General features: G+C 44.5%; 1 protein-coding gene across 1 annotated transcript in view; it reads left to right on the forward strand.

The window, feature by feature from the left end:
• The window catches only part of SUGCT (succinyl-CoA:glutarate-CoA transferase), a 1,606,806-nt gene that overhangs the window by 54,529 nt on the left and 1,538,832 nt on the right, over window positions 1-13,445 (forward strand). Inside the window, exon 6 of the mRNA XM_073550015.1 lies at window positions 2,491-2,611. Within this exon, the coding sequence (XP_073406116.1) occupies window positions 2,491-2,611 (121 nt within the window). The remainder of the gene's footprint in view (window positions 1-2,490; window positions 2,612-13,445) is intronic.

Raw genomic sequence — 13,445 nt, forward strand, 5'->3', positions numbered from 1 at the left:
ATATGTAAATGAGCAGTTCCAGGCTATGGGATTGACACTGATCTGCATGAGAATCTGCCTTCAGAGATTATTTTCAATAAAAGGTGGCGTTGGGAGTGTGAGACATGTAACCAGCACAGAACAGTAGAACTGAACTTTGTCTCATAACAAACATTAGCATCTGCAGTTCTCACAGCTCTGCTGTATTGCAACAATATTGCAAAGCTGGCTGCCTGTGAGATGCTTGATAAAGCTGAGAGGAACCAGCAGTTGTGTCAGTTATAATCACACACAGCTCTGCAGTGAGATCAGGAGAGTGGCCGTTACACATCACACTGGTAACCATTACACATCCCACTGGTAATGCAGATCAGTGTCCGATCCATAGCCTAGAACAGCTCATTTACATATTGTGCTCAAAAGTTTACATACCCCGGTAGAATTTTAACTTTCTTGGGCTTTTTTCAGAGAATATGAATGATAACACCAAAACATTTTCTCTCCTCATGATTAGTGTTTGGGTGGAGCCATTTATTGTCAAACTACTGTGTTTTCTCTTTTTAAATCATAATGACAACCCAAAACATCCAAATGACCGTGATGAAAAGTCCACAAAAGTCCACATACCCTGGTGATTTTGGCTTGATAACATGCACAGAAGTTGACACAAATGGGTTTAAATGGCTACTAAAGGTAACATCCTCTCCTTTGACAAGTTTGCTTGTAATCAGTGTGTGTGCATAAAAGCTGAGTGAGTTTATGGGGTCCAGACACACTCTTGCATCTTTCATCCAGCCACTGACATTTCTGAATTGTGAGTCATGGAGAAAGCAAAAGAATTGTCATTGGATCTACGGGAAATGGTATTTGAACTGTATAAAACAGGAAAGGGATACAAAGAGATATCCAAGGAATTGATAATGCCAGTCAGCAGCGTTCAAACTGTGATTAACAAATGGAAAATCAGGAGTTCTGTAAAAATAAAGCCACAGTCAGGTAGACCAACAAAAATTCATCAGCATCTGCCAGGAAAATTGTTTGGGATGCAAAGAAAAACCCACAAATAACATCAGCTGAAATACTTGACTCTCTGAAAGCTAGCGGTGTGGCTGTTTCAAGATGCACAATAAGGAGGCACTTGAAAAAAAATGGGCTGCATGGTTGAGTTGCCAGAAGAAAGCCATTACTGCGCAAATGCCACAAAGTATCTCATCTACAATACGCAAAACAGCACAGAGACAAGCCTTAAAACTTCTGGAACAAGGTAATATGGAGTGATGAGGCCAAATTGAATTCTTTGGCCACAACCATAAACGTTACATTTGGAGAGAGGTCAACAAGGCCTATGATGAAAGGAACACCATTCCTAATGTAAAGCACGGTGGTGGATCGCTGATGTTTTGGGGATGTTTGAGCTGCAAAGGCACAGGAAACTTGGTCAAAGTTGAAGGAAAGATGAATGCAGCACGTTATAAGCAAATACTGGAGGCAAATTTGCAAATCATCAGCCAGGAAGCTGCACATGGGATGTACTTGGACGTTCTAACATGACAATGATCCAGAAACACAAGGCCAAGTCAACCTGTCGTTGGCTATAGCAGAACAAAGTGAAGGTTCTGGAGTGGCCATCTCAGTCTCCTGACCTCAATATCATTGAACCATTTTGGGGAGATCTCAAGCGTGCAGTTCATGCTAGACAACCCAGGAATTTACAGGAACTGGAGGAATTTTGCCAAAGAGAGTGGGCAACTTTACCATCTTCGAAAATAAAGAACCTCATCCACAACTACCACAAAAGACTTCAAGCTGTTATTGATGTTAGAAGGGGCAATGCACAGTATTAAAAAATGGGTTATGTAAACTTTTGATCAGGGTTTTTTGGATGTTTTGGGTTGTCTTTATGATTTAAAAAGAGAAAACACAGTAGTTTGACACAGTAGTTTGACAATAGTTTACCCAACCAGTAACCATGAGTGGAGAAAAAGTTTTGGTGTTGTACATATTCTCTGAAAAAGGCCAAGAATGTAAAAATTCTGCCGGGGTATGTAAACTGTGTATGAAAAATGTGAATTTCTCTGGAATAAGACATTGGATCACAGATATCATGGTATCATTTTATTCAGTCTCCTATGACCTACATGCCCATGTAGATGGCCTAGGAGGGTTGATCCTACAGACAGTTTCCCTTTAATAATTGAAACATAATAGGTAAGCTACATGAATGTATTAAATGTGAGATGGCACCCTTCACAACCATATTCTATAGAGCTCATGTTTTATACACCTAAGGTTCAGTTCATTTCTCTTTTAAAAATGATGTTGGTTTAGATCTGGTTAATGTTTTTGCTTGTTGAATAAAATAGTAATTAAAAGCCCTATTTTACAGCTAAAATAGAATTGACACTTGAAGGCTTTTAGAGCTAGAACTTTACTATTCCTAGAGTGTACAACTTATGGTACTTTTGTGTTATATTATGTAATTACTGTAATATCAATGCATTTATTTTTCAGCTTGCACAAGCTTGTGATGTTCTCGTAGAAAATTACATTCCTGGAAAGCTAGCTGAAATGGGTTTAGGTTATGAAGATCTGATCAAAATAGCCCCTCATATTATATATTGCTCTATCACAGGTAAGATTCTATAAAGTTCTCATTTCTCCTAAAGAAATTGTATAATGCAGCATAGTTTGGAGAAAGGTCCACTCTACTATTAGCCAAAACAACAATAAAAATTATTTATAGGAGCAATAAGAGAATAGAGAAGAATGGAAGAGGAAAAGTCTAACCTACCCCTGCTCACAGTGATTGCCACTTGGCTGCTTTATTTCTGCATACACATTATCAGTCAATTGCTGATGAGAAGACTAATAACTTTAAAGGGAATCTGTCGCCAGGTTTTAGCTATCAAATCTGAGAGTAGCATAATGTAGGGGCAGAGACCCAGATTCCAGTGGTATCACTTAGGCTAGGTTCACATTGCGTTAATGCAGTCCGTTCAACCCATAGGGTTGACAGACTGCATTAACGCTACTCCATAAAGCGATTGCGTTATGCGATCGCGCTAGCGCAGCCTCTCCATCTGCGCTAGCAGTGACGGACCCCCGAACGCTGCAGACCGCGTCCGAGGGTCCTTCACAGAATGACGGCACATCTCTAACGCTTGCCGCTTATGACATGCATTAGCGATGCACTCGGTAATGGCAGCTTATGGCAGCGTTAACGGATGCGTTACATCGCATTATGCCGCGGTGTAACGCAATACGTTTAACGGACTGCCATAACGTAATGTGAACCCAGCCTTACTGGGCTGCTTGCTGTCATTTTGATTAAATCACTGTTTTATCTGCTGCAGATCTAGCAGATATCTGAATGTAGAGCTCTGTATAATCCTGCCCCATCACTGATTGGTAGCTTTCTGCCTATCTATGGTGTACACAGAAAGCTGCCAATCAGTGGTGGAGGTGGGGTTATACAGAGCTCTTGAATATGCTTGACTGTGGCAGCAGGTTTACCAGTCCTCTCATGATAATCTACTGCTGATTAAAAAAGTGATATACAGTGGCTTGCAAAATATTCATCCCCTTGGCTTTTTACTTATTTTGTTACATTACAACCTGTGTTTAAATATGTTTGCAATCCAATTTGTGCATGATGCATCTGCACTAAATAGTCTAAGTTGGTGAAATGAAGTGAAAAAAATCTAGACAAATTAAATTTATGGGATAAAATAACAAAAAATTGGCATGTGTATACAGTATGTATTACCCTCTCCTACTGTATCCTCACCCATCCTTGTAGACTGTGAGCCCTCACGGGCAGGGTCCCCTCTCCTTATGTACTTGTGTGTCCCTTGTCTTTCACATGTTTATTATACTTGTCTATATTTCCCCTTTTCACATGTAAAGCGCCATGGAATAAATGGCGCTATATAAATGCATAATAATAATAATATTCACCACTTTGCTTTGAAGCCCCTAAAAATTTCTGGTGCAAGAAATTACCTTCATAAGTCACATGCTTAGTGAAAGGAAGTCCACCTGTGTGCAATCTAAGTGTCACATGGTCTGTCAGTATATACAGACCTTTTCTGAAAGACCACAGAGGCTGCAACATCATTAAGAAAGAAATCTCCAAACAAGTCAGAGACAAATTTGTTGGGAAGTAAAAGTCAGGATTGGGTTTTAAAAAAAATCCCAATTTTTAATGATCACATGGAGCATTATCAAATCCATTATCATCACATGGAAAGAACATGGTATCACAATAAACTTACCAAGAAAGAGCCGTCCACCAAAACTCTCAGCCCAGGCAAGGGGGGCATTAATCAGAAAGACAGCACAGTGACCGAAGGTAGCCCTGAAGGAGCTGCAGAGTTCCAAGCAGAGACTGGAGTATCTGTCCATATGACCACAATAAGCCATGCACTCTATAGAGGTGGCCTTCATGGAAGAGTGGGCAGAAAAGAACCGTACACTCGAAAATTGTATTGCTCATTTTGAGCTTGTCAAAAGACATATGGGAGACTCCCCAAATGTAAGGAAGAAGGTGGTGTGGTGAGATGAGACCAAAATTTTACTTTTTGGACACCAAGGTAAATGCTATGTCTAGTGCCAAGCTAACACAGCTCATCACCGCCTAAACACCATCCCAACAGTGAAACATGGTAGTGGCAGCATCATGATGTGGAGATGTTTTTAGACATTAGGGACAGAGAAAATGGTCTGAGTCGACGGGAAGATGGATGATGTGGACTATAGGGATATTCTTGAGCAAAACCTGTTAAAGTCCATCAGTGATTTGAGACTGGGACGGAGGTTCACCTTCCAACAATGCAATGAGCATACAGCTCATACTGCATACTGCTAAAGCAACACTTGAGTTGTTTAACCCCTTAGTGACGGAGCCAATTTGCAGCTTATGGACCAGGCCAATTTTTACAATTCTGATCACTGTCACTTTATGAGGTTATAATTCTGGAACTCTTTAACGTATCCTGCTGATTCTGAGATTGTTTTTTCGCTGCGCTACCGCTCATTGCCTGCGGAATGCTGATCTTAGTCTGAATTTTATTTAAACAGCCTTTTGCATCAGCTGGATGTTTTTCCTTTTTCCATTTTTTTGTGACAAATTTTACTTCATGATAGTGGTAAAATTTCTTCGATATGACTTTCGTTTATTTATGAAAATAATGGAAATATGGAAAAAAAATTTAATATTTTGCAATTTTCAAACTTTTAATCAGAGCGATATGTCACACAAAATACTTAATAACATTTCACACATGTCTACTTTACATCAGCACAATTTTGGAAACAAAATCTTTTTTTTTTAGGAACTTACCCTCCTTATACGAGTTCCGGGTTCGTGCGGGAGCGGCTGGCGGCCTCTAAACTCTGGGGCGCTCCACCGCGCCTCCCCTCACACGTGCCCCCGGGCTGTCTCCCTCAGAACGCATAGCGTGGGAGAGCCGGGGGGCATCTTCCGGCCGCCGAAGTCAGCAGCGCAGAGCATCCTGGGAGCCGGGTGTGATGCCGGCCGCATAGAACTGCAGCGCGCAGCCGGCGGTCACAGGGGGAGGGGGAAGATGCTCACCAGGACCGGAGATATTTAAAGGAGAAAGACATCAGCACGGCCGGGTAGCCATGGGGTCAGAGCAGGAACGGTCGCCGTCTCCACCGTCTGTGCCTCCGTCACAACCCTGAGCGCACAAGCATGGCAGCCGTTCAAGCGGAAAAAGCAGCATTCGACCCAGCTGCAGGTCAGGGGACTCCTCGATGTCCAGAGATTGCAGGTCACTTGCTCCTCTACAGTCTCCGAGTCCGGTACCCTTGATTACGGGTGGTGAGTGATCTTCGTGAGTGTTAGTAAGGGTTTAATGGGGTTCTTCTTTGTGTGTTAAATCCCTTAGGAAAAGCCCAAAAAAGCAGGGAGCAAGAGGAACAATAGAGATTGTGCCATATGTAGAAGCCCCCTAGCAAGAGACTGGCAGAAGGACCTTTGCGCCAGCTGCATCCAGCGAACCATGGCGGAGGAAGCGCCTAACTATGCAACCAACCTTAGATCGGTTATCAGGTCAGAGGTGGAAGGTTCGCTTAAAGCATTGTTAAAAAAAGGGAAAAAAAGAGTAGGAAAGATCCCCCTAGCTCTTTCTCAGACTCTTCCTCGGCCTTATCTCAGGCCGAACACCCATCCTCCTCCTCAGACAGTGACATGGGTGACAAACCGCGTTTTCCATTAGAGGATACGGATGCCCTCCTTAAGGCCATCAGAGTATCAATACGTCTTCAGGAGGAAAAGACAGCTAAGTGTTATGATTGGGTCCCCGAGGAGGAGAGCAAGCCCAAGCTAAGCCACAGAAAACCAGAGAGGTTGATAACTTAGCGGATTGCAGACCCCTGATCCTAGCCACACAACTAGCAGTAGCTGTGGAGTGTGCCTACGATGATCCTAGATGCCTTGGCACAGCCGGAGAGCTAACTAAGCCTAAAGCAAGAAAGGGGAAATCTAAACTGCTCCAGAGCAGACCCCAAAGGAATAGATAGCCCCCAAACATATATTGTCGGTGAGACAAGATGAAAACACAAACACAGGTAGGAAAATAGACTGAGCAAATGATGGGGCCCACACTGACTAGACAGGACAGGAAAGGAAAGACACTGTCTGCAATCACGCAAAAAACCCTGCAATAAGGTCCAGCACGTCTGATGCAAAAATACTGAAGTCGCACGACTTCGCCCACTATATCAGCACTCTGGTATATTCTGAAAGCAGAGCAAAAAGAAGCCAATCTAATAAGGGACAAAAACAAACTGGCACAAGCAGTAACATATGGATGGTGATTCAGCACAGCCCCAGCAGGAGCTGGCTAACCCACACAAAACTGAAATAGACAAAACCTGTTATGAATGGGTCACCGTGGAGAAAAAAGCAAACAAGCTAAGCCTCAGAAAACAGAGTGGTTGGTAACTATGCAGATTGCAGATCCCTGATCTTACCACACAACTAGCAGTAGCCGTGGAGCGTGCCTACGATGTTCCTAGATGCCTCGTCACGGCCGGAGGACTACATAAGCCTAAAGCAAGAAAAGGGAAAACTAACTGCCCCAGAGCAGACCCCAAAGGAATAGATAGCCCCCACACATGTATTGACGGTGAAACAAGATGAAGGCACAAACACTGGCAGGAAAATAGGCTGAGCAAATGATGGGGCCCAAACTAACTAGACAGGAAAGGAAAGGGAAGACACTATCTGCAACCTGCAAAAAACCCTACAAAAATAATGTCCAACACTTCTGATAGCAAAATTAACCCTGAAGTCATTAGACTTCTCCCACTATAACAGCACTCTGAAATATTCTGAGACAGAGCAAAAAGAGACCGAACTAGTAAGGGATAAAAAGCCCATTGGCAAAATACCAATAAATAAGAGTGGAAATTCAGCTCAGCCCCCAGCCGGGGCTGGCAGACCACACAAAAAACTGAATAGACCAACAAAATCAAGTGTGTACATTAGCAGAAAATCTTAGCTTTAGATGACTGGAACAGAGCTGAAAACAAACCAAGAGCTGACAAGCCAGAAGGAATCACCAGGAACTGAATAGGGCGTCGGCTGTCTTAAATCCAATCTGAGAATCCTGAGATCCAATCGTCATCCTCATTCTCAGGTGGCAGATCTCCACCAATCAAACCAGCCGCATCACCTCCCGTCACCACAAGAGGGAGTCCAGAAGGGGAACTCACAACTGGTGAGAATGAACTCAACAAAAACCATATCAAATATGAACAGAATAGCAAAAGAACACTTAGCTGAGCATGCAGGGACTGAGCTGGACACTAAGACCTCAGGAAGCAGGAAAAAATAACCAGCAGGGATAGAGAGAGTCGGCTGTATTAAATCCAGTCTGAAACCCCAGATCTCCAATCGTCGTCCTCATTATCAGGTGGCAAGCCTCTGTTAATCAGATCAGCTCCATTACCTCCAGTAACCACCAGAGGGAGCCCAGAAAGAGAACTTGCAACCCCTCCATCAACCTGACCAGCTCCACCACCTTCAGCAGTAACCAGAGGTAGGCCAGAAAGCGAATTCACAACAGCTAAGTCCCTAGAGGATGTCATGTTCGGGAGACTACAGGAAAGAAAGAAACGGACCTTTCCAGTCAATGGGAAAATGCAAGCACTCTGAGAGAGAATGGAGGAAGCCTGAGAGGTCAGGAGCCCTTCCTTCCTCCTCCCCTTTGAACATAAGGCCCAGAAATATGGGACAAAGTCCCAAAAATTGATGCGGCGGTGTCCAGGTCATCCAAAAAAATCGGCCCTACCCCTGGAAGATTCAGGGGTGCTTAGGGACCCGCTAGATAAAAAGCGGATTCCTATTTAAGATATACATGGGAAGCAGCAGCAGGAGGGCTAAAGCCGGCAATAGCCGACACCTGCATGGCACGTTCCTTAATGATTTGGCTGCAGCAGCTGGAAGAGAGACTGGCTTCAAAAGTCTCAAGAGAAAAGATACTGGCAGACATGTACCTTCTACACGGGGCGGCAGCTTTTTTAGCCGACAATTCCACCGGCTCCATGAGATTGACAGCCAGAGCAGCAGGATTATCATGCCGCGAGGCGGGCATTATGGCTTAAGGGCTGTCCAGGGGATCTGCAGTCTAAGGATAAGTTGTTCTCTCTCCCATGTGATGGTCATTTTTTATTTGGGAAAAACCTAGACGACATCTTGGAGAAGGCAAGTGACAGGAAGAAGGGCTTCCCCAGGTTTCCAGCGGATCAGAGGAGGCCGCCCTTTCGGAGAGGAAAATTCAACAGGGGCTGTCCTCCGGGGGATAAGAGAAGATGGGAAGATAAGAGGAAAAAGGAGTCCGGATTCATGTTCGGAGGAGCCACCTCAACTTCCAAGAAATCCCCACAATGACGCCAGCATTCCGGTAGGGGGAAGAGTGACGCTCTTTTCCCAGGCCTGGGAAGACATCTCTTCCAATGCCTGGATCCTAAACATATTAAGGGAAGGCCTCAAGATCCCTTTTTTACATCGGCCAAGAGCATCATTTGTAGTGACCCCCGTCAGGAGGGTGATAGGAGAACAGTTTGCCTTGGAATCGGAAATCTTAAGTCTGCTAGAAAAGCACGTTCTTTCCGAGGTCCCGAGCGGACAGGAGAAAACGGGATTCTACTCACCCCTCTTCCTCATAAAAAAAATACGGACCAGTCATTCAGGACAATCATAAACCTCAGAGGCCTCAAAAAAAGTCCCTCTTAATGATGTCCCTCTCAGATCCATGGGTCCTACCGGAGATCCTAGACCTGCTAACTCAGGGTCCAATATTCCACGCGCAGGTCAAGGGATTCCATCTGACGGCGTGGAATTTGAAAGGTCGCTTCTAATGGATAGAGGGTTCTCTTCGGGGTTAGTGGCCACCCTGTTAAAAAGTAGAAAGCCAGTAACGACTAATATCTATGGCAGAACATGGAATAAGTTCCTTCAGTTCTTAGGGAAGCCGTTAGACCAAAAACCCCCGATTAAGGCCATCTTGGAATTTTTACAATCAGGATTACAGCTGGGGTTAGCGGTAAATACCCTTAAGTTCAGGTGTCCGCACTAGGAGCACTATATAACTGCAACTTGGCAGCAAACAGATGGGTAGCTAGGTTCATTAAATCCTGTCATAGGTCCAGACCTATCTCATTACCAAAAATAGCCCCGTGGGATCTAAACCTGGTATTAGAGGCCCTTACAAAAGAGCCATTCGAGCCTGTTCAACAACTGCCTATAAAATATCTTACCCTGAAGACGATTATATTAGTTGCCCTTACATCGGGCCGTAGAGTAAGTGACTTGCAGGCCCTCTCGGTAAATCCTCCTTATACCCAAGTGTATCAGGATAGGGTGGTGTTAAAAACAGAACCCGCGTATCTACCTAAGATAGTATCAGATTTCCATTGGGGTCAGGAAATTGTCCTTCCCTCCTTCTGTGAAAATCCAAAAAATGCAGGGGAGGAAAACTTCCAGAAATTAGATGTTAGGAAGGTCCTGCTAGAGTATATGTCTGTGACTAGCCAGTGGAGGAGGTCCCAGTCCCTATTTGTAGCCTTTCAGGGTGCCAGAAAGGGTTACGGAGTGTCAAAGGGGACCATTGCCAGTTGGATAACGGAGGCCATTAGTATAGCCTACTCAGCTAATGGTGTTCCGATTCCTGACGGCATCAAGGCTCATTCCACAAGAGCCGTGGCGACCTCCTGGGCTGAAAAGGCAGAGGTATCAATTAATCAAATTTGTAAGGCCGCTACCTGGGCCTCACCATCAACCTTCTTTAGACACTATAGATTAAATTTATCCTCCTCTGCTGACTTAACCTTTGGTAGAAGGGTGCTGCAAGCGGTGGTCCCTCCCTAAGGTGGTTCGAAGTCTCCAAAAATCTCTCAGGTGTGCTGTCATGGGTGAAGGGAAAACCACTATGGTTACTTACTGGTAGCCGTTTTTTCCGGAACCCATGACAGCACCCGTATATCCCCCCCCCCTTTTAACCTTATGGGTGTGCACGTTAGTAGGGTGTATTTGTGTGATGTGGTGTTGGATAAACATGTAACTAACCGGGAAGTCCTCTCATGCTCTGTAACCAACTGTAGCGGGGGAGAGGTGCCGCCCCTTATATTTCAGTAGGTTCCTATCTTGGCAGGGCGGATCCCTCTCTCAGGTGTGCTGTCATGGGTTCCGGAAAAACCGGCTACCGGTAAGTAACCATGGTGGTTTTTGCCCCCAAATTTTTATTTTTACAAGGGTAACAAAAGAAATTAGACCCCCAAAGTTGTTGTGCAATTTGTTCTGAGTACACCGATACCCCATATGTTGGGGTAAACCACTGTTTGGGCTCATGGCAGAACTCTGAAGGGAAGGAGCACCGTTTAACTTTTTCAATGCAAAATTGGCTTGAATCAATGGTGGCGCCATGTCGCGTTTGGAGACCCCTGATGTGCCAAAATAGTGGAAACCCCTCAATTCTAACTCAACCCTAACCCCAACACACCCATAACCCTAATCCCAACCCTAACCATAACTCTAACCACAAACCTAACCCCAACACACCCCTAACCCTAATCCCAACCCTAACCATAACCCTAACCTCAACTCTAACCCCAACACACCCCTAATTCCAACCCTAACCCTAATTCCAACCCTAACCCTAATTCCAACCCTAACTTTAGACTAACCCTAACGCTAGTGGAAAAATGAAAATAAATATATTTTCTTTATTTCGTTATATTTCCTTAACTAAGAGGGTGATAAAGGGGGGAGGTTATTTACTATTTTTTTTTATTTTGATCACTGTGATAGGGTTTATCACAGTGATCAAAATGTATGTTGAATGATTGAAATCTTGCCGGGTGCGGCCGGCAGATCTCGGCGCGCGCACTGCGCATGCGCCCACCATTTTCTTTCTGGAAGAAGGTGGCAGTGCCTATGGAGGGGAAGCACGCGTGTCAAGGACCAACATGAGGTATCGGGGGGATCGGGGACCCTATTTCTCTCTCATCTGATGTGCGACCACATCAGAAGAGAGAGAAATTAAATGACACATCACTTTTTTTATTTTTGTGGTTACTGTTATACAGTTAAAGGCGACCGCAAAAGCGGGGTCAGTAAAAACCGACCCGAATCATGTTCTCTGGAGTCTCGGCTACCCCTGGCAGCCGAGACCCTGGAGAAAATCCAACTCTGGGGGACGCTATACACTTTTTCCACAGCGCCGTTAATGGTAAAAGTGTAAATGTTTTGGAGTGGCCTAGTCAAAGCCCCAGACCTTAATCCAATTGAGAAACTGTGGTCAGACTTGAAGATTGCTGTTTATCAGAGAAAATCATCTAACTTGAAGGAGATGGAGTAGTCTTGACTTGAGGAATGAGCAAAAATCCCAGTGTCAAGATGTGGAAAACTTGTAGAGACTTATCCAAAGAGACTTGCAGCTGCATTTGCCATAAAAGGAGGCTCTACAAAGTACTGACTTCGGGGGGGGGGGGGGTGAATAGTTGTGCATATTTAATTTTTCAGTTATGTTGTCCTGTTTTTTGTTTGCTTCACAGTAAAGAGAAATCCAAATGTTCACAGTTGAATTCATGTTCTTTACATCCAGATTGTGACGTGGCAAAACATGAAAAATGGGGAGTTGAATACTTACATTATGCTGATCCCGGATTAGGTGCCAAACACCTTGTTGCAGATTCCCTGCAAGGGGGAATTTTTCAAGCAACTTGTGCCTCCTTTGTGGACTGAAAAGGAGGGCTCGGAGAAGCACCCATTAGGCTAGACATTTGTCCCCGTAAGTGGAGCTGCAACATTTTCCGTTTCTGGTGGTCTCTGGCCAGATCCTGAACCACCTGGGTCAGATTTGTCACCTGATCACACTGTGTACGAGCAGTATCCATACTGGTGGAAAAAAAAGTGTCAGGCTAGTTGTAATGTGACACTAGTTACGTCTCAAGGACAAGCCCTGAGGCAGGGTAGTCAAGAGTTCAGGGTCAGACACCAAGAGAGCTTGTCATAAAATAAGGACGAAAACAGATGTATAGTCAGGTCATGGTTCGAGGTCAGAATTCGAGGAAGGTAGTGGATCAAGACAAAGTGGCTAGGCAAATGAATGGTCAAAGGCAAATCCAAAGTCAGGCAATAAAGATCAGATTACAAGAACTCAGAGCACAGAGCAAACACACACCACTTAAGCTAAGCTACAACTGGCAGTAATCGGAGAAAGCGAGCCAGCTTAATAGCCAGGTAATCACTCCGAAAAGGAGACACATGGAGGAAACTCCGCACGCCCCGGCCCTGATTGGGCGGCTGGACTGTCACTCAAAACACTGACAGTTCAGCACCCCTCAGACATAGATTGGATGGCTGAACTATCAGTCACTGTGTCTAGACACACCGATAGGAAGAATCGTGACACTGAGCAATTTAAAAGGGGTTGTTCACTACTCAGACATCCCCTTCTGAATCCCTAAGTTTCCCCCAGAAAAATAACACTTATACTCACCTCCGTTGTTGTTACAGAGGTGTCAGCTCTGGCTTTCCTGGGGATTGATTGACATTGTTATGCCATGCAATCCCATCAACCAATCAGCGCTGGCTTTACTCTCCTCCCCTATGGGTGTAATTGACATCTGGAGGAAGTGAGAGCTGTCTGTATAGGTATTTGGATTTATGCTGGTATTTGGTACCCTGACTTGTTCTAGCTTGGCTATCTGCCATTCCCTGCCAGTAGAGCAGGCTGACAGGGAATGGCAGATAGCCAAAATAGAACCAGGAAATATGGATTAGGGGCAAAAACGTCAGGCAGAAGCATTGTCAAAAAACAAGCTGGGGTCTGAAACTAGTATTAACAGTAGCTCAACAGGTGCAGAAAGCAGTGGTGTAGACAAAATAAAGCTGTACTTCTCACTGCCAGTGGGAGACAGGTACTCAAAAGTTTAGA

The sequence above is a fragment of the Dendrobates tinctorius genome, unplaced genomic scaffold (genome assembly GCF_039654945.1).
Source record: "Dendrobates tinctorius isolate UK_male_01 unplaced genomic scaffold, ASM3965494v1 ptg000162l, whole genome shotgun sequence".
In the NCBI taxonomy this organism is placed as follows: domain Eukaryota; kingdom Metazoa; phylum Chordata; class Amphibia; order Anura; family Dendrobatidae; genus Dendrobates; species Dendrobates tinctorius.